This window comes from Oryzias latipes, chromosome 6, assembly GCF_002234675.1.
Source record: "Oryzias latipes chromosome 6, ASM223467v1".
In the NCBI taxonomy this organism is placed as follows: domain Eukaryota; kingdom Metazoa; phylum Chordata; class Actinopteri; order Beloniformes; family Adrianichthyidae; genus Oryzias; species Oryzias latipes.
Genome location: NC_019864.2, coordinates 11,431,508 through 11,459,019, shown reverse-complemented (window position 1 = coordinate 11,459,019; position 27,512 = coordinate 11,431,508). Strand labels below are relative to the sequence as shown.

General features: G+C 42.2%; 3 protein-coding genes across 3 annotated transcripts in view; 1 reads left to right on the top strand and 2 right to left on the bottom strand.

Moving 5' to 3' along the window:
* Positions 1-7,169, top strand: part of LOC101166715 (potassium voltage-gated channel subfamily KQT member 1-like) — a 202,178-nt gene extending 195,009 nt beyond the window's left edge. Inside the window, exon 19 of the mRNA XM_011475895.3 lies at positions 5,570-7,169. Within this exon, the coding sequence (XP_011474197.1) occupies positions 5,570-5,716 (147 nt within the window). The 3' untranslated portion in view covers positions 5,717-7,169. The remainder of the gene's footprint in view (positions 1-5,569) is intronic.
* A 10,885-nt stretch (positions 7,170-18,054) lies between these two features.
* cdkn1b (cyclin dependent kinase inhibitor 1B) lies at positions 18,055-21,403 on the bottom strand. Its single transcript, XM_011476548.3, has 3 exons — positions 20,656-21,403; positions 20,325-20,453; positions 18,055-19,534 (listed from the first exon to the last, which is right to left on the bottom strand). The coding sequence occupies exons 1-2, from the start codon at positions 21,080-21,082 to the stop codon at positions 20,338-20,340; spliced, it is 543 nt and encodes a 180-aa protein (XP_011474850.2). The 5' UTR covers positions 21,083-21,403; the 3' UTR covers positions 18,055-19,534; positions 20,325-20,337.
* A 329-nt stretch (positions 21,404-21,732) lies between these two features.
* On the bottom strand, positions 21,733-27,458 carry yars2 (tyrosyl-tRNA synthetase 2). Its single transcript, XM_004069887.3, has 5 exons — positions 26,291-27,458; positions 25,149-25,316; positions 24,898-25,053; positions 24,140-24,310; positions 21,733-22,720 (listed from the first exon to the last, which is right to left on the bottom strand). The coding sequence occupies exons 1-5, from the start codon at positions 27,055-27,057 to the stop codon at positions 22,561-22,563; spliced, it is 1,422 nt and encodes a 473-aa protein (XP_004069935.1). The 5' UTR covers positions 27,058-27,458; the 3' UTR covers positions 21,733-22,560.
* Between the last annotated feature and the right edge of the window lie 54 nt (positions 27,459-27,512).

Below are 27,512 nucleotides of genomic sequence, written 5' to 3'. Positions count from 1 at the left end.
GTAAGCGCAAATTGGTAGCCACGCCTCCACCATCACCAAGTATACATGAAGAGTGAAGAATAATGGACACATTGTAAATGCATTGAGCGTCTGGAGAAGCACAGATAAATTTAATCCATTATTTTTTTATTTTTTTCATGTCAATTATTTCTAAATCTGTGCAGCTGTTGGTGTTTTTACAGCTAACCATACTCAGTGGGATTGTTTTTCATTTTCATTTTGGTGCATCAGTACAATTTTTTAACCTGGGAGCGTTTTGAAACCAGCCTTCTGTGGTCATGTGAGGAACTGCAACATTAGAAGCTTTAGCTTTGTTTTAAATTTGATATCATGCTGTGGGGGCTTGCAACTTTGTAGCCACAAGAGGGCCCAACTCTGGGTCTCCCTGTGCCAGTCTCCAGCCCGGTTAAAATAGAGGGTTGGGTCAGGAAGGGCATCCGGCATAAAACATCTCTGCCAAACCACCTGTTTGAATCAGTGGAAGCTGATTCCCCTAAAGGGATATGCCGAAAGGTGAACAACAACTATGTGGGGGCTTTCAGGTGACTCACAGTGAGGATCAAACTGTCCTACAGTGGAGTGGATGTAAACAACATTGGTCGGTAATCTGTTTATGTTTAAAGTTTTTAATCCCCTGTGACACGATTCCATTTTTTTTGTTTTTTTTGTTTCATCCCTTTCAGGGTCACGTGGTTGCTGGAGCCTATCACAGCTGTACAGGTTGATATTCTGCTGTAGGGTTTAAGAAAAAAGATTCTTGTCGGGTATGCAATGTTTTTATGTTTCTATAGTTTGTGATCTTACAAAGAAACTTTTTTTTTAAACCAATTCATAAGTTAGGCAAGTCCAGACCAGTCGTAAGCAACACAAAAAAACAAAAAAACATAAAGGATCCCTGTGCAGTTGTAGCTTCAGATCTCTAATCTTCAAAACTCCAATTTGTTTTTCCATTATTCAGTGACGGGACAATGAAAGCAAGGAGATCTGTCAACTCTGGAGAGAGAGAAAAAAGGAAAACAACAGATTGTTTGCTTGTTATACAAAAATACTACAGACATCTTCATTAGTCTTATGCCTCTGAAGACGCTTCTTGAAAGCACATTTAGCCCATGGTGTTCAAACTGGACAAGCAGGGAGGGGCTTCTTCTTATTGTTATTTTACTGTTTACTTGCGCATGTCCGTCACCTACAGTTGGAAGAGGTTTGGTGCAAAATGTCAAAGCAGCACAAATCTCGTGAATCTTGCTCCAGGCCTTTTCTGTCACAGCTCTATTCTGATATATGAAAGACATGGTCTCATATTATTCCATCCAGACATAAATAAATAAACTGCAATTTGTCATTTCTCCTCCATGATCAATTTTCAAACGGTTGGTATTAAAAGGGAGGCCATCCATATGTCGCTGCCAAATCCAGGTCCCTGATTGGTCAAATCAGGTTTACCTTGCAAAGCACAGATAATGGCAGCATATTTTATAGGTAGAGCCCAAAAATGGTCATAGACACTTGCATAGCTTTGTGCAAAAGTGAGAATTTCTGAATGCAGAAACGACTTTTTCATTGGAAGTAGTCGCTTAAACGCTGAGGGCTGTGCGATTATAGCTTTAGAGTTGCCAGTCCAACAGGGGAAACCCCTTGTCGGGTGACCGGCCAATGTCTTGTCTGTGGTCAGAGGACAGCTGGACCGCTCACTTGTTCCTAGATCACGTGTCCACATATCCCTTTCCTTTGCCATTTAAAGGCACACAAAACAGTTTCAAAGCATGAACTGCTTTGTGACCCCAACATTTTGAACTCATTGCTCTTTTTTTCTGCTTTTACTTTATCAAACATGTGATCTTTAAACTCACAAACTACCCATGACTCACCGGTGCACGCACACTCTCACTGTTCCTGCACCACAGCATCAGAGAACAGTGCATGCATACCCAGTATTTATCCTTACCGGTGATAAATGACTGCTGTGTGTTTGCAGCTCCCCTCTGTAATTATTTTCCGCCGTCTCCTCTGCGGTGTCCTGCGCCTCTCCTTTCAGACGCACAGCAGGAGGAACTGCTCATCCATTTTAAGTGAGAATGTTACGCCTTTGGATTACAATTCAATATGTAAATGACACTCAGCGCTTTATCTCCTCCCAGCTAGTGCTCAGCCTGCTTTGTGGTTCTGTCTTTGTGCATCAAACTTCCGCAGACAATTTATGTCCTTTATGTCTCATTAGACTGATAACTTCATAGATTAAGCCCCACGATTTCATGAAATTCATTGCGAAGCACATTGTTGCTGATAAATCACTTATCTGGAGCTTTGAACTTGAGAGATTCAAAGGCCATCGACTCCAAACTAGTCTGGACCTTGTCAGACTTTTTGGCCATGTCAACGGAATTCTTTTCTCCAACCTGATATTTGAAATTTACACGTCTTTGTTGCGGCTCGTATTTCAACGGCCGCTAAATGGCCCACCGTGCCATAAAAATGTCCAGACCGTCAGGAGCACACTGTAAAAAAAACAAAAAGGAGAAGAAGAAAAAAGCAGCTGTGTCCTTAGAAGAAAAAAAATGCCATTGATGTTAACGAACTGACTGTCAGTAGTGCTGCAGTTTGGCTGGAGTTTCTATCAGCGTTTAGTAGACAAGGAGAGTCTAAATGTGTCTGTTCTGCCATATGGGAGAGATGTAAGGCTCTCTGAAGTACGTTCCTGCCCAGGCTTTGATTTAAGCGCCACCGTTATCATATTCCCGTCATTTTGCAAGCAATTTTACAGCTTTGTGCACGTATGTCTGTGAGAAGCTTGGAAGGCCTTAGCAGATGAGTGCAAAAGGAAAATGGCCTTTTGCCCAATAGAGCAGGAAAAAGAAAAAAGAAAATGTTGTTCAAAGTTTTTGAAGAAGTTAAGAAAATCAACAGTTACTTCCAGCAGCACTTAGAAGAAAAAAACTTTTAAATTTTTATTAAAAAATGTCTCACCTTTTTCATTTAAATTGTTTCAAATTACAATAAAAGTTCCTTGCAGTTCTGTTGTGGATTTTCTTTAATCGTGAAAAAAGCTACAGTAATCTCTGAGTGCTTTGTGGTTTTTTTTGCAGATTTTGTGTTTTGTTTAGGCCACCATGAGGGCCTTGGCAAACCCTTCTTTTTAGCTTTAATGTCGACATTGTTTACTTTGAGGTGTTTAGGATCATTATGCGGCAGTAAACAGCGTCCTCTGTCAGTACTTTTTACTTCATAGTTACACGTTTTCCTTTTAAAATTGAAGCATATTTGTCTCCAATCGCAATCATTAAGTCTGTGTTTGTGGGGCTTGTTTTAGAAATAAAACCAAATCATAACTGTGCTCAAAGTTTTCAATTGATGTTTGATGTGTTTTTTAAGAATATTTTGGCACAAATTGTTGGGAGGACATAAAGTTCGTGGCAAACCCATATGAAGGAAAACTTAAATTAGGTGGATGGAAACCTTTGAAGTTTCAAAGTGCAGAAAATATCGTTTCAGAAACATCCACTGAAATGTAGCAAATGCAAAAGGAACTAAGGCACTTTGGGAGGAACAAAAACGGCAGGATGTAGAAGATCTGACATAAAACCATATAAATGTGCTGAGGGGAAAAAGAAACATGAAAAAAGAAGCGGTCAAACCTAGTTTGATTCTTAACTCAAAATAAGAACTGAAGCAAAACAGAAATGATATTTCTCAAAAAACTTGATCTAAAAGAAGCTCAGAAATCCTGATATTTCATGTACTAATTAAAAAACACTCCAATCATCTTTTGATCGGTTTTCGAAGCGTTCCCTTTGATTATGTCTTTTTCAGCCAACATCAAAAATCTGTGTAGTTTTCTAGGACATAGTTTCTGCAAAGTGTCAGTAGTTTGTTAGAAATTCCCCTCTGAAACAGTTGGAGAGGAGCAAACCCTCTTCCCCTTCTCCTCATTGCTGAGAGTTCTCTGTTTACACCAGGGGTGTCAGAATCCAGGCCTCGAGAGCCGGTGTCCTGCACGTTTTCCAACAAATTGCCATTGGAGGTCCTTATTGGCTCAACACACCTGATCCAGGTAATCAGCGGCAGACAATGTAGGATTTCTGGGAAACCAGGAAGAGGCCGGCCCTCGAGGCCTGGATTTTGACAGCCCTGGTTTACTCTCTCTCCCGCTAGCTTACTGCTCCCAACCTAACATTAGCGGTGCAAACAAAAAATGGCGTGCAACTTTAGAGCTATCCAGCCGTGCAGTTTGGAGCCAGATTCCAACTCAAACGAGGGAAATCGAAGTCGTATGGATCTAATCGGAGCAGGGATTCTGCTGCCCACCCAACGTACTTTCTACGTCACAAATGTGCTCTTTAAAACTGCATTTTTTTCATTTGCTCCTGATTCACGATTTGAATAGAGAAATACTAAGAAATACAATTTTATACTTGATTTTCTTCATGTCCTCCGTCATTACAAAAATGCCACAAGTACACGTTAAAACTAAAAATTGGGCGGCAGTTGTTCAGGCGGTTAAAAGAGGTCATCCAATGCTTGAAGGGTTGGCGGTTCCATCCCCGCTCCCCCCAGGCAACTGTCGTTGTGTCTTTGGGCAAGACACTTCACCATCCCTGCCTCCAGGGTGGCTCCACTGGTGTGTGAATGTGTGTGAATGGATGGGGGGGCACTGTTGGCAGCCACGCCTCTGTCAGTCTGCCCCGGGGCAGCTGTGGCTACAACGGTAGCTTACCATCACCAAGTATGAATGGGGAGTGAATGAATAATGGACACATTTTAAGCACAGATAAATTCAATCGATTATTATTATAAAAACACCATTTTCATCGGAGTGGGTCTTTAAGATGTGTATTTGACATTTTCTATTGGCTGAGTTTTGCTGCAAATTTGCAAAAAATATGAAGTCTTCCTGTTTTTCCCTTTGACTCAGCACCCTGTCAACAGCATGCAGCAAAGCAGAGGTGCCTAAAAATGTGAATTTTGTTGTTTTTCAGAACGTGCTGCTTTTGCTGCCATCAGACAGTTGTTCAACCTGTCAAAAAAATTTGAGCAAGCTGGATCATTTTGACCTTTTGTTTTTCCACCTCTCAACCTACATTTTCTAGGAGCCGTGCATTGTACTTTGCTACATTTATCCACTCACTGTACTTTTGTGCCACCAGTCAGTCTGAGATATGTTTACTCGTGTCGCCTCGGTGGTACCATTTATCTGATCGCATCAAACGCAGACTGGCTGCGCCCTGTCAGATTTCTGTCGGGTGACACACCTGTGTTTATAGTTCCAAAAGCATGTAAACAGTGTGTGCGTGTGTGTGTGGATGCGCGTTAACCCACTCATAGATCATATAGCTCTGCAGCTTTTGTAATGAGTGGCTTCACCTGGTCGACGCCAGCTGCAGACATGTCATTATATCTGTCTCTACTCTGTCATTGTGATGGCAACTGCATTGAAGAGGCAGATGGGTATAAACCAACACGCAGAACTCGCTGCCGCCCTTTTGTTTATGGCATAATGCCGGTCTGTGCGTTTAATCCGCCGGCTTTGGGCTAAAGCTAACCTGTCTGTGTTTTGTCTCTGTGCTTGGTTCAGATCCACCAGATGGACCTGAAAATGGACTCGGTCCTGCGAATCCTGAAGGAGCAGTTTCCACCCAAACAGGAGTTGACATCCAAGCCCTCCATCCGCAGGGTGACCATCCAGAAGCGCAGCGGCGCCAGCATCGACGAGGTTCCCTGATGTCACCATCAGGAACTCACTCCAAACTAGCGGGGAGTGTCAGTCTTCCAGATCGTCCTCCTTTTTCTTTTTTCTTTTTCCTTTTTTTTCCCCAAAATCAAACATGTACCACTGACTTTTGCCCTCAAGAAACAACAACTAACCGTCACTGTGGGGCATGAGGGCAAAACACCACAGTGACTGAGGCTCAGAGGGGAGAAAACCTCTTCCTCTTAATGACTGACGGTCTATCTTTGGTCTGATAATTTCTCTGTGAAGTTAACTTAGACTTCTAAGCAGCATTCACTTATTTTAAATATTCTTTCACCAATGAAGTCAAAGCACTTAGTGCAATCATAGCACTCCACTTTTTGCAAAACCCTGAGAAACATTCAAAGTCCAGCCTGGGCAGAAATATGCATCAAAGCCCTCTGATTATTTTGGCGATGTGAGCACCAACGCAACAGGATTATTTCCACAGGAACCAGCAGAATCTGAGGTCGGCTGTTTATTGGTAGTTATCAAATAACCCAAGCTGAGTGTGTAAAAAGGCCAGAAAAGTTCTTATAGAACCTTAAACTTTGCATTCAGAGGGGGTTTGAAGGGTCAAAGAATAGCCTTTTCTATGAGGTTGGTACGGTGGCCCTGAAGTCCAAATCACATAGACAAATCAGTCAATACAAAACATATTAAAGATCACAACGGCAATTAAAAAAGAAAAATAGATCATTAAAAATTACACTATGATTTTACGTTGAGGGATTTTCGAATCTGATTTGCACTTCCGGGCCACCATAGGAGGCCTCAAACACCTCCACCACTGTGGACTCTCATCAAACTTCCTAATATGTGTGAAAATAAAAATAAAAACAACATACCCCATTAGATTTTTCTTACCTCTGAGCAAATGTAACAGGCAACGAATAAAGAAACACTACAAGTGTTTGATTCCGTTTGAGTTTTGCACCGCTTTTATTTTGAAAGGCAACTCGAGGAGAAGGAATCGGAAGCTCAATTTGCGATGAAGCTGTTTCCTGATAGGCCTTTGATAATTGTAGCATGCACTTTCCAATGATGATAGATGCACAGACAAAAGCAGGGTGAACAAGGGAACAAGCAGAAGGAAAATGAGATTGTTTTTTCTCTCTTTCTGCACTGGAGTGAATTTTTCATAGTTGCAGTGGTTGTAATTAGTTATTTTATTTTCTGTTCAATGAAGTAGCTTCAAAACACGTGTGGCAGATCTTGATACACGCATGCCTGTACAGTTTTCTAAAACTTGTAAATAAAAGCATAACTGCCTTATTGCACTGCGTTTATAATAAAAGAACAACCTGCTGTTTTTTTGTTTTTTTTTTTTGAAGGGAGGGGTCCTGATGTAAAAAAAAGGATGGAAATGATTGTGGACAGATATTCACACGCATTCCCTCTGCACTGTAGCTCTGTTGTAAATAATAAAACTGGTTTTCATTAATTCGCTCTGGCCTGCTCATTCTGGGAAATCGGATTCCCTGCTCATCTGCTCCGGCCTGCTGTGGTTGGACGGTGAAATCTTGGGTTTTTTTGGGGGGGAGGGGGTTAAATATCCTGCTAAGCTGGGTCAAGGTAAGTCATGTGCTAATAAAATCTCAGCTCAATCTATATTTCACCAGGAGAGAGGAAGAGAAAGAAACAATAACACCTTCACATTACCTCCTTTGAACTCTGGAGTATTTCTCAACCCATTGAGCGAGGCGTCTTGTATTACCGCTCAATAATGTTTACCTTTAAAGGCTAAAAAACGCCTGGGGATGTCCCGAAATCAGCAACGCTCAGGATCGAGAAAGAAATGGGATGGAGAGGAAGATACACGAGGAGGAAGCAGGAGAGGGGAACTACCTTCAATCATCCACATGGAGTTTGGGATGTTGTCTTCTGGTGCCTTCTGTCACTTCAAGGAGATTTTTGGCAGAAAGACAGAAGGAGAGCCCCCTGTGTGCATATGCTGCCTCCCAGTTCTCCTCTTTCATCTCAGGACCAGACAGAGAAACAAGAGAGCACGACTCCCACTTCAAAAGAAAGTTTGATCTCAGAACTACACAGGAGCGCAACCAAAAAGCAGTTATGGGGAAGTGTTTCAAGAGAGAATATAAGGGGAACATTGTCACAGATCCTGGTGGGTGAAAACTTAAATTCGGTGCAGAGGAGGAACTGAAGCAAGCGTATTCTGCTTTGTGGTTCTGCCCGCTAATCCGCACCGAGATTTTACTCAGCTTTATCAAATCCAATTTTTAAAGTCAGACGGTACATTTTAGCCAGGAAAGAAATGGCGATCGGTGGTCATTTAGGTTGTCTCATCATATCAGAAAGATAAAAGCTTTTTCCATTCACCTCCTTTGATAAAAGCAGGATGAAAGAGCATCTAATCAGTTTGTCTTTGAGCATAATTCGAAACATAAGGACAAAAAATGTGTCTAGAGCTAAAGCATTCTAAAATGTACCAGGGTCAGTGAAAACACATCCATATGAGTGTTTTTTCAAATAATTTAGGGATTTTGTACATTTCACGAGTGCCTTTTCAACTTTTTCTGAATTATCATAAAATATGTAAATGTTTCCTTTAATATTACTGATAATAAATGAGAAGAAACATCATTTTCATAGGCTTAATATTTATTACCCCAAAAATTAAGACAATAACAAAGATAGCCCAAAACAACAAAAATTGACCATGTCAATGTTAGGTATTTTCACCGTTTACTGCATTTATTATCCCTTGTGCTATCCTAGGCACTTTAACGTTGGGAGTTTTGGGAGTAGACAAAACTCTAAACCTTTTTTCTTCAATGATTTGTGATCTTCACTGGTGTCCATGGATTACATGAAATCTTTCCACCTTTGTCCATCTTTGTCATGGTAGGGAGAACACGTCAATGTAAGGGGGGGGTCATCTAAGATAGCACAAGGGTTACATGACGGCGACGTCTCCACTAGCTTCATGATGATGTTCTGAAGTGTTCCACTCTTCCACAGAAGCAGTTCTGCCAGGTCACTTGGGTTTGGGGTACGATCATCCGGTCTCTGCTTCAGCTGGTCCCAGACGTTCCCTATAGGGTTCAGGTCAGGGGTCATTATTGGCCAAGCCATTTGAGGCACTCCCACTTCCTGAAGTCAAGCTGTGAGAACTTTGGCACCATGTGGTGGAGCGGGGGACCTTTCTGTGTGGAGTTTGCCTGTTCTCCCCATGCATGCGTGGGTTTTCTCCGGGGACTCCGGCTTCCTCCCACCATACAAAAACATGCCTCATAGGTTAATTGGTCAACCTAAATTGCCCCTAAGTGTGAATGTGAGAGTGCATGGGTGTGTGCTTGTGGCCCTGCGACAGACTGGCGAACTGTCCAGGGTGTCCCTTGCCTTCGCCCATAAGTGGCCGGGACAGGCTCCGGCAGCCCCGTGACCCCGAAAGGAAAAAACGGATTAGAAGATAAATTAATGAATGAATGTGGTGGAGCATTATCATCCAGGAATAGAAAGCTGGTTGTGTGCTGATAGGTTCTATGAAGTCTCTGAAGTAAGAATGTTCAGTGACAGTTCATTCACAACAACCAAATGGTTTTGCTCTGACTGGTGATGCCTGCTCAGAATGTTGCACCTCCTTCACCAAATGAACCCTTGGGATCATGTTGACCTCTGTGTATCGCACACCTCAGTTTCTCCAGCAAGCAACCCTACTCATCAGTGAACAGGATGGTGGACCATTGCTGTATTGTCCAGGTGACGCAGTCCTGTACCCACTGCAAACGTCAGGGTCAGTAGAGTCACCGGCAACGGTCCTCTGACCTTTAAAGTCAGGAAATCCTAGGACCCTCACATCTGGAAAAAAAGCTTGCAACTGTGTGACATCTGCTAAACCCTGTCTGAGTGTAGAGGTCCTTAGATACTGATCATGGTTACGGTCTGTCACTCTGGGGCTCCACTGCTTGTTCTGTCCTAAACTAGTATTGTCATTCATTCATCTTCTAAACCTATGTTATCCCTTTTGTGGTCACTACCTTCCAATCTGTCGTGGGGCCACTCACCTAGGGACAATTTAGAGTCACCAATTCACCTATGAAGCATGTTTTTGGGAGGAAGACAGAGTCTCTGGAGAGAATCCACGCATGCACAGGGAGAACCCCCATTGATGTTCTGTTTCAGGTCCCCCAGCCGGCACTTAAACTTGAGGCCTTCTTGCTGTGAGGCAACTACTGCGCCACTGTGCAGGCTCAGGCTCTAAAGCTTTTGTGTAAGTAATAGAAGCTTTCCTTATGCATATGAGAGGTGATTTGTGTGGTGATTTACAAAACTTCCTCAGTCATTAATGTTCAGTCAGAGCTCCGTTGATCCTTTCTTCCTCTCAAAGATGAAAAGATGAGTGTTCTATCCTTTCTTGGGTCAAAGGAGTTCTGCAGGGTCATTCAAGCTGCAACAAGTTGCTGCACAGTTCTCACTGTTGTGGTGAGGTGGCCAAAACAGCTTCATCAAATGCTGGTTTAAAAATTGTGAATCCATCCTACGACGGTGCATGAGTCAACAGGGGACATGGAGAGGTTGTTGTGTACAGTTTGTCTTTTCTAAGGGCCAATTTTACTAATGAAGATTCTGGCATTGTGTCTCTAAAGATTTAACCCTTGTGCTATCTTAGATGACCCCATCCTTACATTGACGTGTTCTCCCTACCATAACTAAGGTGGATAAAGGTGGAAAGATTTCATGTAATCCATGGACACCAGTGAAGATCACAAATCATTGAAGAAAAAAGGTTCAGAGCACTGTCTAGTGGGTCTAGATGACCCAACTCCCAATGGTAAAGTGCTTAGGATAGCACAAGGGTTACAATGGTGTATTTTTCTTTGACTACATGAATCACATCAAATCAGACTTAGTTTATACATTGTAAAAACATATTTCAACTTAAATAACAAAGACTTTTACACACTAAAATTGTAAAACACATACAATGCCCCCACCCAACCAACACACACAACATAATGATGCATAAAATGATTTATAAGTAGAAATCTGGCTTGATGTTGACATGGGATATATTTCAGGGACCTGTCCACACCAGTGACCCCCACACACACTCAGATCCCACTGCAAGGACCCTCTTTACTGAGGAGGTTTGATTTCCACGTGTGACTTAAAACAAAATGGAAAAGGAATAAAATACATGCAATAAAAACCAAATAAATACATAGATATACAAATATATGAATAAATAAACCTTAATGGATGGGTATAAATCAATAAAAGTGTATTGAAAAACGAAATAAATAAAAAGATCATTCCAAATAAGTAAAATAAAAGAGTGTAAATACATAAATACATAAAGACAAAATAATACATAATACATAAATACATAGTGATTCAAATAAAATAGTGTAAATCCATTTAAAAAAAGTTAATATCAAATGAAAAGATTCCTAAATTTCAGAGAAAAATCAGATTATGAAGCTTAAACCTTTATTAATCTGATTATTTAATCCAAAGTGACTGTATGAGGAACCAAAGGGGGAATAGGATTTCTGGCTAAAAGGATTTGGCCTACTTGTAATGAGGACGATCCACAGCTCCTTCCACACGTTCCTCCAAAATGGTGACACAACCATGTACAGTAAAGGGAAATAAAAAAAAAAACAAAAAAAAGCTTCCCAGCACAAGAACACAAAAAGTCACACCTTCTGGGTTTGCTTTTTAGGATTGAAAAAGTCAGTTTTGCTGGGCTCAGCTGAGAGGCTGTAGCCTGGGTGACAGCCGTCAGACTTCAAGACTCGTGGACCACCTGTCCGGGGGGGCCCTGGGCATGTAGAGGCCCAGCAGTGTTGTATGAAAGCAGATATGCGTCAACAGGTGCACATGCATGAGCATGGCTGTGTGTTTGTACTGTATCTTCCCAGATCGGGACAAACAGCTGATGCCTGCCCCTCTGTCAGGAGTTGTCCTTAAATAACTGAGGCCACCAGTTGCCCAGAAGACAGTTGTTGGAGCTCCACCTGTCTTTACCAAAAAAACACATTTAACATTTTCATTATTTTGGTGCTCAATTTGATGTGGACTACAATCCATTTTTAACCCAATGGGATTCAGCAGGAACACAGCAGACAGAAAAAGAAAAGCTTTACACATCCATTTATCCCTTGTGCTATCCTAGGCACTTTAACATTGGGAGTTGGGTCATCTAGACCCACTAGACAGTGCTCTGAACCTTTTTTCTTCAATGATTTGTGATCTTCACTGGTGTCCATGGATTACATGAAATCCTCTTCACCTTTATCCACCTTTGTCATGGTAGGGAGAACACGTCAAAGTAAGGGTGGGGTGATCTAAGATAGCACAAGGGTTACATATGGTTTTAGATTTATAATATTTTTGACTGTAACCCACAAGGGCTAACAGAGATTACATTTGACATTTGATTACCAAAAATGCAAGCATGCCTGGATTTAGCCGGCCCCACTATGGTAGAATAGCAAGGGGGGGGGCAAGCCTCGGTGTGCTAAGAGTTTATGCCTCTGATACCCAAAAATGCACAGAAAACCATGCTATCATCACATCAGTTCATCTATCCATACGCTGTCCTTTGATCTATTTGATATCTTATAACTTTCATGTTGAATGCTCCTCCTGACACTACCCTCCTCATTTACCAGGCTAGGGACAGGCACAAGGACACTGGCCCTGTCATATCTGTCTATTTGTCGGCCTGTCCATCCATCCTTACATTTTTTTGTCTTTCTTTTTTCCCACATTTTTTGTTGTTCAGGTGAGTTATTTTGTTGTTGTGAGCTTTTTTGTGTGTCCTTTGGTTGTTATTTTTGCTTCTTCAGTTATTGTGGATTTTTGCAGAACATCCCATTTGGGGGGGCAGTCTCTACATTTGGGGGGGTAATGCAAGTCTACTAAAAAATGGTTCATTAGAAGCCTGTTTCCCAGTTGGCTATTGGGTTGGTTTCAGTGATTGTCTTATGAGAAGTCAATTCAGGAAACTCAGCTCTTTACCAGTGAAAGTCTTGCGGCAGTCTTCTCTGCATCCCTTCATTCCCAAAAGCATTTTACTATGACAGATACTGTGTGACCTTTGACCCTCTTCTCTGTATAGTCTGGAGCAGAGTGACATCACCCCACTGGCTAATAAATCAACCAAAGGCCAAGAGGTGAGGCTGACCCCCGGTGACCTTCAACCTTTGGAGATTTCCCTCAGCCGCAGGCCTGTTGCTTAGCATGCACAGCACAGCTGAGCAGCCGACGCACCCGAAAGTGGCCGTCCAAATTCCTGGCCGAGCTACTCAGATTCACGTCCTCCGCAAAGAGCTGGCTGCACCGAACCCCAACCACAGCTGACAGTTTCTTGAGCCGGCGAGAGTTTTCACCGGGAATCTGTGCCGAATGCAGGGATGGAGGTGTGAACGAGGTGTGGGGAGGGGGGTGTGGTGGTTGGCCATGAAGGTTGTAAAATTCTGGACTTTTCCAGCACACAGGGAGAAAAGTTCAGGCCAAAAAAGCTAGAAGTGGATCAGTGGTGAGGTGAGGTTTAGCCAGCCAAGGCAGAATGTCAGGCATGGTGGATGCAAGCTTTTGAATAGTTCTTTGAAATGCTTTTTTGATCAGTAAAGAGAAGTGAAACTATATGGTTTACTTAAAAAAGCAGAGCCTAAGTTCTCAGAACGTTGGTGACCTCAGTTTTCCATCGTCCCTTTGTTTCGCTTTAGTCACTTGGGTCATCTGTGAGGAAAGATCCTGATTTAGAAATTATCTTTCTGTTTCACGCATGTCTTGTCTTAAATTTGGACAACAGGGCATCTGAAAATCCCCCCAAAGAGAAACATCATATCCTCCAGTGAGCAAGAGCTAACAGCAGAGAGAAAAATTGAATTTGTGGATGCCAATGGACCAAATCCATGGCTGTCTGAATGGAGAGGTGGGTTTTATGTGATGGGGAGTCTGCTTTCCTCATCAAGGCCTGTGTTGGAGAACATGTTTGCTCCGATGGTGGGACTCTTTTTAGCACCAGAGCCGAGGAAAACGCGGCCTGGAGGCTCCTGATGGGGGTACCAGAAGCCTTTGGTTGATTTTTTTTGTTTATTTGTGTTGAAATAAGGTCTTTTGTTTTTATCTTGAGGTGAAATTAAGTTTCATTAAGTCATTGTTGTTCGGTAAATGTTTACCTCTGAGTCATGGTTACATTAGAAATGTTGTTTGCTGCGTCTGACCTGCATCCTGCCCTAAAAACACATCATATTTGCATGCAGTCATGTGAGAAAGCTTCTGCTCTACAAGTGACTCATCTTTCATATTAAGCTGCATAAACTCTAGTTGTGAAATGTGTATTCAGAATTTAATTATTGGAAACCAAACTTACCATTACAAAAAAGAAATATCTGCTAATTTGATACTTGTTCGCTTTTAAATTTTACTCTGCAGTTAGGAGCTCTGCCTGTCAAAAGGGTTGTGCAGTTTAGATGACCCCACCCTTACATTGACGTGTTCCCCCTTCCATGACAAAGGTGGATAAAGGTGGAAAGATTTCATGTAATCCATGGACACCAGTGAGGATCACAAATCATTGAAGCAAAAAAGGTTCAGAGCACTGTCTAGTGGGTCTAGATGACCCAACTCCCAACGTTAAAGTGCCTAGGATAGCACAAGGGTTATGGAACGTTTGGATCATGCTGAGAAAGGGGCCCCAGAAAAAAGTGTATCAAAGATGATAGAAATTGTAATCTGGGGTTAAGGAACATATTACAAAATTTAGAAACTTGAAAATAACATTTTAAAAACATCCCCAAATAGCTGAACAGCCTGTTTGTTTGTTTTGTACAGGACTGTAGGTTTTCTTTTGCCAACAGTAAATCATTTTAAATAATACTCCTAATAAAGTCAAACTGACCACAGGCGGGGTTCTTGCCAAGGAAGAACAAAAAAAGCGTCTTTTCACAGATGTTTCAGCTGGACGCTCCGCTCTGTTTCTCGGCCAAATGCATCTAAACGCATCCCTGAGCATTCCTGACAGGATTACTGGGCCAGGTACCATCAACTGTTCAGCCAGGGGGAGGGGGGTAAAGTCAGAGCAAAGCGTGCAGAATGGGCCGCTCACTTTGCACGCTGCGTGCTTCAGCAGATTTGGACTGATAGAAGATAAAGGCTCTTTGATAGGCTGCAGGTGGGCTGCTTTAATGAGCACCCCTACACACACACACACACACACTTGCATTTCTTTCACTCAAAACCATGATGCACATCTGCCCTCTCCATTGGACCTTCACACACATATTTCACACACCTTGCACAACACAAACCGTGAATCTGATGTGCTTTTGTTTGCGTGTCGATGCGGCCTCACTGATTCCAGCTGAACTTCCAAATCCGAGTCACAGAGACGCGGCAGCACAGACAGCGGGATGTCAGGTGTTTGTTTGTGGGCACTGCTGTTCACAGGCGTAGATGCCAGGGGACCGGCTCCATGACGTAGGTTGCGGCCTGGGCAGGAAACGCGAGGAGGAACTTGCGGCTTTATATAAAGTGTCGAGGCGGTTAACAGGAAAAGATAACCTGTTTCTGTTGATATAGCAAGGAAGTGTGAATATTTTGGCACTTGCAAGGTGTTGCAGAGAGGAACGGCCAACCGTTTCATCCACATCTTCGACTGGCTGGCTGACTGGAATTTCCTCGAGTTCTCTGTGGTTTTGTTGGTGAGGTGGGAGCTTCCATGGAGTGCTGCACGAATGCTTTTAGGAGAATTGCTACTGGGACAAAAAAATAAAACAAAACAAAAAAGGGTAAAGAAATGCATCACAATGAACCCAAAACGAGCGTGACCTCTGATTACTTAACCCCCTTGTCGTCTAAATTTATTTCCTGCTATGAAAATAAAAGAAATTCACTTAAATTTTTGCTTTCATGTAAAATTAAAATAGAGCCAAAGGTGTTTGATGCACCTTTGCATCAATAGGCTTCAATGGGTTTAGCATGTCAGGACATTTTCTGCAGAACATGAGATGAAATTAGAGAAGCAGCGTTACAAGAAATGGCAAATAAGGCATGATTTTGGTGCAGGACACAGAAAAAGTTAGAAATACATTAAAAGCATGCCGAGGTGTAGATTATGGAGAAATTTCTCGAACTTTAACAAACTTCACTATATGTAACTGTTGCAGCACCATCTTGAGACTATAAACTCAATTAATTTTGACTGAAAACTCACTGCTGCACTCAAAGAATAGGATTTAGTCCAGACTGATTGGTATTATTTTTTTTAACAGAAAATGTATTTTTTTCAGCATAACAGGTTGGTTTTGCACATCTGGATTTGCAATATTGTGTTTAGGTCGTCACACCGTGCAACACTTAGTCACCAAATTGTGTTTTTCTCCCCCCCAAAAAAAGAAATACCAAACTGGAAAAAAACCATAAAAGTTCTTAAAGACTCAGTCTAATCATCTTTTGATCTATTATAAAAGTGTGTCTAGAGGCCTTTTATTTACAAATATGACGTTTTTAGTCTAAAAGAAAGGATTACAAACTACAAAAACACTTTTGTAGTTTTTGTAACCCTTGTGCTATCCTAGGCACTTTAACATTGGGAGTTGGGTCATCTAGACCCACTAGACAGTGCTCTGAACCTTTTTTCTTCAATGATTTGTGATCTTCACTGGTGTCCATGGATTACATGAAATCTTTCCACCTTTATCGACCTTTGTCATGGTAGGGAGAACACGTCAATGTAAGGGTGGGGTCATAGGATAGCACAAGGGTTAAGGACAGATTTTGCAGAACGATAGGAGTTCATTGCAAATCTGCCTGTGAGATTTGGGCAGGACTGTTGGAACGGAGTAAGCCAGCTCCCCTTCCCATCATCCATCTGTTTATGTGCTCTCCTGATAACTTACAGCCCCTCACACCCCTAACCTAACATTACCGGTGCAACAAAAATGGTGAGGAATATTGGAAATTACCCAGCCGGACAGTTTTGTGCCAAATGGCAACTCAGACGAGGAAAATAAAGACATTTATGGATCTATTTGTCTGCAAGAATGTCCGCCATTGTGAGGAAAATGCTACAAGAACTTGTCAAAAACAAAGTCTTTACATCAAAGAGAAATAGAGAAACTGTAATATGCACTGAGTGCTGTGAATTGACTGAAACATTCACACCTCAGCATCCTCCGCTCAAACCATTCATGTGACAAGTTACATCCACAGAGCAGGCATCAGTCGTTTAGTTAGCAGCCCAGTCAGTCAGTCAGTCAGTCAGTCAGGCTGCTGTTTGGGTGGGGGCTCATAGACGCGCCTTTTGTCTGCAGAGGAGCTCCAGACACAACAGTGGCCGGCTTCGGCCCCTCACAATGCCCCTCCATACAAAGGCCCACACACCGGGACAATGGTCTGAGCTCAGGGTGGGGGGTGGAACGGCCCAGCTGAGGTTACCCACCTGCACGCATCAGGACAGGACAATTCTCCACCCACCCCACCCAAACACCCCCCCCCCCGTTCCTCAGTTATCCAGCTATAAAATGCTGCTGCAGGTGTCTTCCTGTTTTGGTGGCCCCCGAGGAAGCAGGGAAATTCTGAAGGCATTCATTTTACTGCCGTCGCTGTGCCTCGTCAGAGACGGGGAGAGGGGCAGGGACGTCAGGGCAGGTTTGCACGTGGAGGTGCAATCTGCGGATGGAGGAAAGGCATCAAGGTGTGAAGATTGATTTTTTTAAAAACACACGAATCTTCACCAAAAAAAAGGAGCAAAACATTAGTTTTTACTCCTGTAAATGCTCATTAACTTCGTTTTTTTATTATGCAGCAAGCTTTTAAAATGTACCTAAAACATCGGTTACATATTTCCTCATCTGTTTTATTATTTACCAAGCACAAATTATAATTTTTTTTCATCTTTTGAGTCAATAATTGTAAAACTAGGATGCCCCACAAATGCCTTATTGAAATATGTTATATGCTGCTTAAATATATTTTTGCCTGAACAATTGCGCATTTCACTTCAATAAATGTAAAAATAATTCAAAAAAGAATCTTTTAGTTTGTTAAAATGATTATGTTAACCTGGTACAGAGCAGATGTCTTACACACACCATGATTCCTAAGAACAAATGTTTAACCAATAAGGTAACTGAAGGAGTCTGCAGCAGTTACCCCATCAGTTTTGGCTGGTTCTGATTGGTTGGCCAAAATGTCAATGACTAAAAAGAAACTCACTTCCTACTTCCAGATCTTTTGCATTCTTAGCTCTGAATCTGTGAGAATTTTTCCAAAAGATTTAAGGAAAAATAAATGTGGTATCCGTGTACTTAAATGTAACAAATTTCCATAAATGTGAACAAAAAAAAAAGTCAGATTCAATTCTCTTTTAATTGATTGCAACACATTTTATAACCACACATTACAAAATGAACAAATATTTTATCAGGCTCAGTTTGCAACCTTTTTGACAAAAAAAAAAAAAAACTACCCAGAAATTTATAAAGTAAATGCCACTTTGGATAACCGTAACTTAAAAAAAGAATTACTCTACATTTAAAAAAAAAAAGTTTGACATAAATAAGTTAGTATAATTTCTCAGTGTCTTTTTTATTTTATTTTTTACAAAAATATGTACGCATGTACACTGTAAAGGTTTACACGATCACATGACTGCGTTTGTGAGACGCGCCGTTTTGTGTCTCCATCCAGGTGGAGCCTGCTGTCTTTGAAGATAAACCAGATGTTAGCGGGGAAACAAAGAAGCTTTTGGAAGCCGGAACCTCCATCTTTAGCAGGTTAACAAGGGTGGAAAACAAATAAAAGCATTCAAGGTTATCACAAAGTCATACGATGTGAAGTCAACTCTGAAAACCAAATAAAAGCGAGTGTGTATTTGGTACAGGAGAAACATTTAACTTAGGTTTGACAGCCTGGAAACATGTGCATGGTCTTTGTCCTTCAAAAAAAAAATGAGTGCCTCACAACTCTGGGGATCGAAACATTTACAAAATAAAAGCATCAGAACTCCAATTTTAAAATAAATATTAAAAAAAAAAAAAGGAAAATAAAAGGTACTTGCTGAAATTTTTAATTTCATCCTGTGCCATTTCCTGTGGATCTTTAAAAAAAAGAAAAAAGAAAAAGTGGCCTCAACACAAAAAAGGGAAGAAAAGAAAAACACGTTCATTAGGCAGATGAGCTACATTTGTACCATTCCTTGCTGTTGAGTTAGGAAGATGACGGCATAAAGGCACACTGTTGAGAAACTAAAACCATGATTTTCTTTCTTTTTTTTTAAATGTAGCATTTATGGACTGGGTCAACACCACAGTGCCTTTCAAAAATATTAATAATAATAATAAAATGCAAACAGAACAGCATTTTGGAAACATGTTTCAAACCGAACACTTCAAGTCAAATCAAAATTCACACCTCTTTTACACAAAGGATTAAAAAAAAAAAAAAATCAATGTTTTTATGTGCTACATAGAAAACATATATATTTATTTATTAAATTATTTACACACAGGTAGTTAAAAAAAGAAAAAAATCAAACCTAATTGCACGCTGCTACATGGACTGCTGTTAGAGGCAGTAACATTTCAATGAGTGCCACAAACTTTAGTGTTTCTCTTCAGTGCTTCAACAGCGTCCTCCCCCGTCCTCAGGAGAGCTGATATGTTTCTGATGCTGTGTAGATCCTCGTCCAAAAAAAGGAAAGAATAATTAAAAAAAAAAAAAAAAGATCAACGCAGTCTTAAAAACAAAAAAACAAAAAAAAACACATGCACGCATACGCAAACACACTCGTACAGAGAAAAAAAAACTGGGAGGGGCACATCTTGAGCTCTGTTGGAGATCAGAACAAAAGACAAAAACAAAGAGGTTGAAAGGTTAGTACTTTTTTTTCTTTTAGGAGATGCAACTACTACTGCTAAAGTATTGACAGTGTTCTGAGGTATGACTGAAAAAAAAGAAGAAACTAGTCATTTCCAAAAACAAAACAAAACTATCAACTCAAATAAAGCTCGGCTGCATACCATTTACAAAAACGTGCAATTTTTTCAGTTCTGTTAACTTTTATTTTTACTAAGAAGAGACGAAAATGAACATGGGATTTTTTTTTACTTAAAGATAAATCGAAGTCAAAGTTCCGCTAATTTAACCTTGACTTTTTTTGCCACAACCTTTAAAGGTTCACACCTGACAGCTTAGAGCAGGTTTCTGTGCTCCTTCTCTCTTGTGGGTCATAGTAGACCTGCAGAACTCTCGTACTCTCCTCTGCAGCAGGGAGTGTACATGTCTGCGTGTGTTTCTGCGCGCGCGCGCTCAGAGACCTGCCCCTTCCCGTCCGCGCGGAGGCCACTGGCTGCTGACGTGTTACTACTACACTGTTGTTCAGCTTGTTGTTTACAGTTCAGCAGACGAACATCGGCCGCAAGGAGGAAAAAACTTTTTTTTTTAAAAATTCTTTATTGGCGTGTCATATAAATCCTCTTGGTTTAATAAACAGACTTCACTTTTTTGCGCTAGAATGCGTCAATACAAATAAAAAAAAAAATGATGTAAAATTTAATATCTTTTTTTTTTTTTAAATTCGAGGTTAACAGTTTTTTTTAAATTGAAGTGGTTCGCTCACCGTGTCGCCGTGCTCACGTTGGTCTCTTGGGGCTGGTCTTTCTGGGTGTGTGTTCTGCAGACTGGCTCAGGCTCGGACAGCTAACCTCCTCCGGGCTGGTGTGAGACTTCTTACTTGGGGCCGAAGGGTCTGCAAAAATAAATAAATGAGTAAAATAAACTATATATTACAGAGAGAAAAAAATGGTCGGGGTGCTCAATGTTCTCTGGGATTTTACGGCAGTTTCCCCCGCTTTACGACCCCCTCATCCCGCATACCAGTACCGCGAGCACAAAGCTGCCGCCCGGCGATCTGTTACACAGCAACGGGTCGTTTGATGCTAATGTCATACCGTGACACGCAGGTCTCTTCCTCAGCCCGCCGCACTGCTCCGTGCACTCCATCTGAGCGTCAGAGCGGCTGGGAACTGTCCCGACACAGTCATGATTCCCGTTTAGATCCACATTGTTATTCCCGGGGCAAACGCCTCGTTCTCGCCGCGGCAGGCGGGTGTAGAAACTCGGCAGGTCTCTGGCGTTCACCAGCTCCCACTCCAGCCTGCTGTTGGGCAGCGGTGTGTCAGTCGCGAAGTCGAAGCCCCACTTGGCGGAGGCAGCCTCTTCAAACTCCCGCAAATGTACATTTAAATCCCTCTTTAACTCTTCGTGGTCCACCGAGCCGAAGAGGCTCCTGCAGGCTGACGGCTTCGGGTGTTCCGACACCCGGGGCTCCGTCCTCTCCAAAGTCGGGCTCCCGCTCGAAAGTCGAACGTTAGACATGGTTAAGCCCCCCGGAAAAAAGGTAAAAATTTCAAGCAGCCGGGAGCGTCCAGTTTTCAGGCGAAAAACACACCTCAAGAAGAAAAAAGAAAAGAAAAAAAAGGTATGTCCTCCTAGTCACGGGGAAAGATCCAAAACAGGCGTGAAACGACCATGCGCACGTCGAGCTGGAGGCAAACACGGCTGCGATTTCCTGAGCCGAAGACGGCTTACGCCAATCATCCAAACGACGGGAGAACGAACCAAAGCTCGCTGTCAACGTCGCTCCGTACAGCGGGAAGCGGAGGCGAACCTCTCGGTACCCAATATGGCGATTGAGACATGTAGTGGGGATTGAGAGGGGAGGTTGACTTTGGAGGGAGGGGGAGGAGGGTTACACATGATTGACATACGGAGCCATTTAAAACCCAAGAAGCGCACTCATTGGATGGAGCTCTTTAGACCCGCCCACTTTATTTAAGGTAGACCGAATAATTGCATAAGGCATGCTGTTCTAAACATATTACTTACCTTTTTTATTTTTTTTACAAAGTAAATAAGTTCACACATTTGATGTAACTTAATGTACAAGTTTCAAAAAGTAAAATGGATTAAACATTTTAAGACATCTAAATTTGAAGAAAAAAATTGGATTGCAACCATACAAATAGTGCCAATATGTTCTAAAACACACATATTCAGTATTTATTTTAAACATTTTGGATGTACAGTAAAATTAATAAATACAATTAAAATGGAGTAAAATCCAAAACAAAACTGAAATTGTTGCATCATATTCTTTCAATGGACACTAATAAATGAACCTGTGGTCCTAAATGGAGATAAAGTCCAGTAAGAGGACCCCAAACTGAGCTGATTTAGTAAAAGCCTAATAAACATTTTAATTCTAAAAAATTTTCTTACCGTAACAAAATCTGTACATATATCGGAATTATTGACTGAAAATATTTATATATGAAGTAATAACATATAAAGATGAAAATAAATTTCTGCTATCCTAAAGTCAACTGTTTTTTTCCAGATTTATCATAAAGCTTCTTAGTTTTTACTTTTTATTCACATGCAAAAAAAAATAAACACCCCTAAATGAGAATAGAGGGCAGCTTGATGCTTAAATTGAAAGTGGCGCAGTCGTCTTTAAATAGAACCAAAAGCCTTTTGACAGAAATGATGCAATCTAATTTAGCTGTGAGCAATTATTTACTCAAAGGGTCAGAGCAGGATAGGAGGTGCAGCAGTGTTCACTCAACCACTGTCAAGCCAACAGCGCCCCCTAGAGCTTCATCTAACACACAACTCTGGAAGCACAAATCTTTTAATACCTTTAAATACTAAAGTTGTCTGTACGATTACATTTTTAACAAAGGCCACATGGACTTACAGAGTCACCATTATGAGTCCGCTACAGTCTGCTTTAGTCGCCTACCTTGCCTGTAAGTCCTTTACGGCGTACAGGCACTGCGGTGGGCGGTGCAGCCTCAAAGACCGAGCCACTTGATGATGTAGTAGTTCCTCTTGCCCACTCTGAGCAGAGTGAGTCCGTTGGACAGGACGTGGAGTTTGGGGACGAGAACCTGCTCCGGTTTGTCCGCCCGTGTGTGGTTGATCCACACGGCTCCGTCTGAAACCATCTGGTACCTGCAAGCGAACACGACGGCTCAGTCAGGATCCAAATCCCATTCATTTCAAGTGTTTTCAACCAAACCCAAAGCAGCAGGATAGAAATCTTTGTGTATTTCAACATTTAGTGGATTTGATTCCTCCGACAACATCTAGGGGAAAAAAAGGTTTGGTGGAAATGTGTGAACACAAATCTTTGCACAAACGCTGGTGTTTGTATGTAAAGAAAAAAATAATAATAAAAAGCAACTTTTTGAGACTTTCATGGTAAAGCAAATGGAAAAGTCCACAGAACAAGTTTAGCATAAACATGAATATACATATGTGCACCAAACCAATGTGATTGTTTTTGTCCCCATTTGGTAACAGATTTAATGCTTTGATCGAGTGGGAATCCAGTAGTTGGGCTACAACACATTACAGGCAATTGACTCAAGAGCTATAAAGCCAATAAAAGAGGGACACTGCTGAATTTTAAAGCTATTTTTTTATGTTACGTGTGTTTATTACAGTGACCCTGATGAGCAAATCCAATCAACAAATCAGTCAATGCAAAAACTACATTAGATGATTTGTCTTCGAGTTTCTGATCACAGTCAAAGTTCAGTGGTTGCTCAATCAACTCCACCGCAGTTTTGAGCCAAACATCCTTATGCTTTTCATCTTTAAAACTCAAACATCATCGTCCAATCGGTGATGTCCCATAGTACCTACCTTTTCAGGTTCCATATTTTGTTTCATTTTTTTAACATTTCCTTTTTATTTTTACGTTTTAGTTTGTAGAATTTGTTTTGATTTCTAAAATGTAATCCTTTTTTAGTATTTGTTGTGCTTTTTTAATTGTCATCGTGATCTTTAGTATCTTTTTCCGTTGAGTGATTTGTTGGTGGGATTTACACTTCAGGGCCACCGTAGTTTATTGATGGCATCTTCAATGTCAGCAAATTCTCTCGTTTGTGAAAGGTTGTCGTCAAAGATCCTCTTTTTGCATCAACTTTCACATCTCACTGCTTTGTGAAACTAGTTGATGTGATATTCCGCTGCAACGGGCTACACATCAGTTGTTTTTTAAAGCCTGAACTAAGGCCTCCCTGCAAACATCTTTCCTAGTTCCTCTCCTCTGTGAGAAGCGCTTCGATTTTCCACTCCACTATGTTGGCTTCTCTTTTTTGGGGACGTCTGTTTGCACCTACTCTTCTCAGGAAAATCTTTATGCACAGCTGCATGGAGGTTGTATTGAAACGTACATCCCACAGTTTAAGAAAAAAAAGTCAAACTTGTGCCACATGTGCGTCTAAAATCCACTCCGCTTTTTTTTAAAAATATGGTCCCAGACGAAGACTGTTTTCACATGACTTAACTCGTCCTGGAATCAGTAAAGTGGCTGCAAACTGAAATACTGCAGTACATTTACGACCAGGCAGTGGTAGAGCTCACCCTCTGGGACCTTCAGGGATGGCGCTGACCAGACGGCAGGCATCGATGACGGAGATGCCCGGCTCCAACAGCAGCTCATGGAAGGGAGCCTCCCTGAAGAGCTCCTGGAGCTCCTCATCGCTCATTTCCTCCAAGGCCCGCACGCTGCTATGATACAGTGCATTGGTACACCTGCAATGGAGAACACACACAGATGCAAACAATGGTGCTGCCTGTTTTCTGGAGTAAGAGTTTCTCCCCAGGGAGGCGTCCGGACTAGATGCCTGAGCCACCTCAACTGGCTCCTCTCGATGTGGAGGAGAAGCGGTTCTACTGCGAGCTTTCTGTGGTTTACAGAGTTTCTCGCCCTATCTCTAAGGAAGCGTTCAGCCACTCTACGAAGGAAGTTCATTTAAGCCGTTTGTATTCAGGACCTCTCTCTTTCAGTCATGGCCCAGAGCTCATGACCATAGGTGAGCACTGGAACGAAGATGGACCGGTAAATTGAGAGCTTTGCTTTTCGGCTCAGCTCTCTCTTAACCACAACGGACTGGTACAGCTACCGCATAACTACAGAAGCTGCTCCGATCCGTCTGTCTCACACTCCGGTCTTCCTTCACTCGTCAACAAAGATATTTAAACACCTCCACCTGGGGCAGGGACACTCCACCCACCCAGAGACTAACTTTCTCCTGCTGAGAACCATGGCCTCAGATTTAGCGGTGCCAAATGCACAAATCCATAAACCCTTAATGAAATTAGAGGGCGCTGATCCTGACCTTTTGGCGCTCTCCAGACCCTCTTTTCCATGAACCAGCTTGGTCACTTCTGCAGCCAGCCGCTTGTGTGCGAGTCGTTTACCGGGATCTTCCCTTTGCAGCTTCATCAGACTCTCCACTTCTGCCAGAGGCAGGAAGGTGAACAGCTTCAGGTACCTGCAAAACAGCGACAACAAAAAACAAAAAGAAAAGATTTTGCTTTGACCCTGAAAAGTAATCAGTAAACGCTGGCACTCCAAATGCGGACATACCCCTCCACGTTGGCGTCAGGCTGCCTGAGGAAGAACTGGTAAAGTTCAAAGGGGGAGGTCTTGTCTCTGTTCAGCCATACAGCGTTCCCTGCCGTTTTCCCCAGCTTGTCCCCCATTGAGTTGGTCACCAGCGGTATGGTAAGGCCGTACACGTCCTCACCACTCACCCTGCAGAGAAACAAGCGTTTTATTTTTAAACAAGATGTCCGACATAAAGAGTCAAAAGCTCTGCTTCAAAAAATGAAAAAAGGTATACTTGTCTAAAAAACTGACAAAGGAACTTCTCATTGTTTTTTCACACACATAAAGAGATTTTTTCCTCTAGTATTAATATAAATCTAGACTTCTTAATAGTCCCCTGCTGACTTTGACAACACTTTGAATAGGGAAAAAGTGGAAATGACCTGTTCAATTCACCTGGCTCTCTTGTTTGGCTGCACAAAACGGACATTTTCTTTGTGAATTTGAATCTTTCCCGCATGAAAAACTTATTTGCAGACAGGCATTGAAAGGGCAGCCTTTGTAAGGATAGTGGGAAAATAACTTTTTTTTGGTGGGGGGGTTTACAAATCAAACAGCCCGACTGATTTGGCAGAAGGCCCAGTAAATAGTGATGGAGTATCAATATCCATGTATTGAAATATAGATGCCCATACATCACCAATTTTGGTATTTATTGCTCTATAAAAGTACAAATTAATATTTGAGAAAATAACACTACATATGTGATATAAGTAAATAGGTAAGTTGCTCCAGGGTTTGTGCTGAAACACCCCTCCCACCCCACAGCTTAATGAGCTGCTCCATCAGTCACGTGACCAGAGAGCCCGCGAGTTGAGCGTATACATTAGCATAAACAACACTGCACGAGTACGCAATTTTGGACAAATGTTTACGTTACTTGGTCAGTTTGAATGGTATTTGTTTTTAGGATTAATAATATGCTTCAGGGAAGACAAAAAAAACACCAATAAGAAATTACCACTAATTGGTATTGAATATTTTATGCAAAAAGTAATTGGTATCGAATGTGAAAAGTGTGATATCGCCCATCACCAGCGCAGAGGGCGTTTCAACCAACATTTTCCCCGAGTTAGTACGTCTCATGGTAGAACATTCCAGATATTCGTATGAGCATTTACTTCTGGATGTACTCGTGGCCTGACATCAGGTTGCCCAGCTGGTCGGTGCCCCCCAGCTGAATTCTGCAGCCGCGGGTTTGGTTCAAGTGGTGAAAGTCGAAGGCCTGGAACACCTGGTAGGTGAACTCCGTCAGGCTCATCCCGTCCGGGCTCTTTAGCCGGGCCTGCACGCTGTGTCGGCTTAGCATGGTGCCCATCCTGAGGTGTCTCCCGGCCTCCGACAGGAACTCCACCACCCCCCAGCTCTTATACCAGCTCATGTTGTTGAGAACCGTCGCTGTTCCCAGCGTCCGGCCGCTGTCGTGGAAGTACATCTCGTGGTTGGTGAAAATCCTCTGGATGCTCTCTCTGATTGTCTGCGTGTTCGCCTCGACGCTCGTCACGGACAGCCGCTCGCGCTCGCTCGTCTTCCCGCTCGGGTCTCCGATCTGCGCCGTGGCCCCTCCGAGCACGGCGATGACGTGGTGGCCGGCGCCTCGGAAGTGCAGTAAGCCGATGATAGCGAGCAGGTTACCCACGTGGAGGCTGTCGGCGGTGGGGTCAAAGCCGCAGTAAACAGTCTGAGGAGTGGACTGCAGCAGTTGGGGAAGCCGGTCCTGGGCCGCATTTTCTGGGAAAGAGTCCTTCAAAACGCCACGTCTGTGTAACGAAAGCAGCAGCCCGCCGCCAGCGGAGGAGCTGCGGCGAAGCGGGGACCCAAAGGCCCGGAGAGCGCTGCTTCTCCGCAGAAGCCCGCGTTCGCAGACCCGCACCACGGCCGCAGCCATCTTGGAAAATGTGACCAGAACACGAAGAAGCAGCTGAATGGCGTTTCTGAGCGTGTCGGGAGGAGAGCGCCACCTGTTGCAGCGGCGTCAAAACGCAGGACTAGGAAAAAAAAGGTGTTACTGACAATTAATGCTTTTTCTGAAGGAAAGAACAAACCGACCATTTTCATCTTAATTTGTTTGAAAAACGTTAGAAATACTGTCTAGCATAAGCTCGGATCAAGTACTTAACACAAATAACAAGAAAAAAAAGCATTTTTAGCAACAAAATAATCAATTGGAATGTATTCCTCTTTTTTGCCAACATTACCACACAACTGATGAGGTTTGGGCTGTGCTTTAATATTTGATAGTAAGTAAGAACTAGTAAAAGTAAGAAATTAAAGAAGTAAGAACTTCTTTAATGGTTCTTTTATTTTCTATAAATGTTTTTGTGATCACAAAATTTGAAACTT

Excerpts from the sequence above, each read along its gene's own strand:
- cdkn1b (XM_011476548.3), bottom strand. The coding sequence starts at position 21,082 with ATGTCTAACGTTCGACTTTCGAGCGGGAGCCCGACTTTGGAGAGGACG. Across the intron at positions 20,454-20,655 it reads GAAGAGACCTGCGTGTCACG|ACCCTTCGGCCCCAAGTAAG; the intron begins GTATGACATTAG and ends TTATTTTTGCAG.
- yars2 (XM_004069887.3), bottom strand. The coding sequence starts at position 27,057 with ATGGCTGCGGCCGTGGTGCGGGTCTGCGAACGCGGGCTTCTGCGGAGA. Across the intron at positions 25,317-26,290 it reads GGCCACGAGTACATCCAGAA|GGTGAGTGGTGAGGACGTGT; the intron begins GTAAATGCTCAT and ends GTTTCTCTGCAG. Across the intron at positions 24,311-24,897 it reads GGTCTGGAGAGCGCCAAAAG|GTGTACCAATGCACTGTATC; the intron begins GTCAGGATCAGC and ends TCTCCATTGCAG.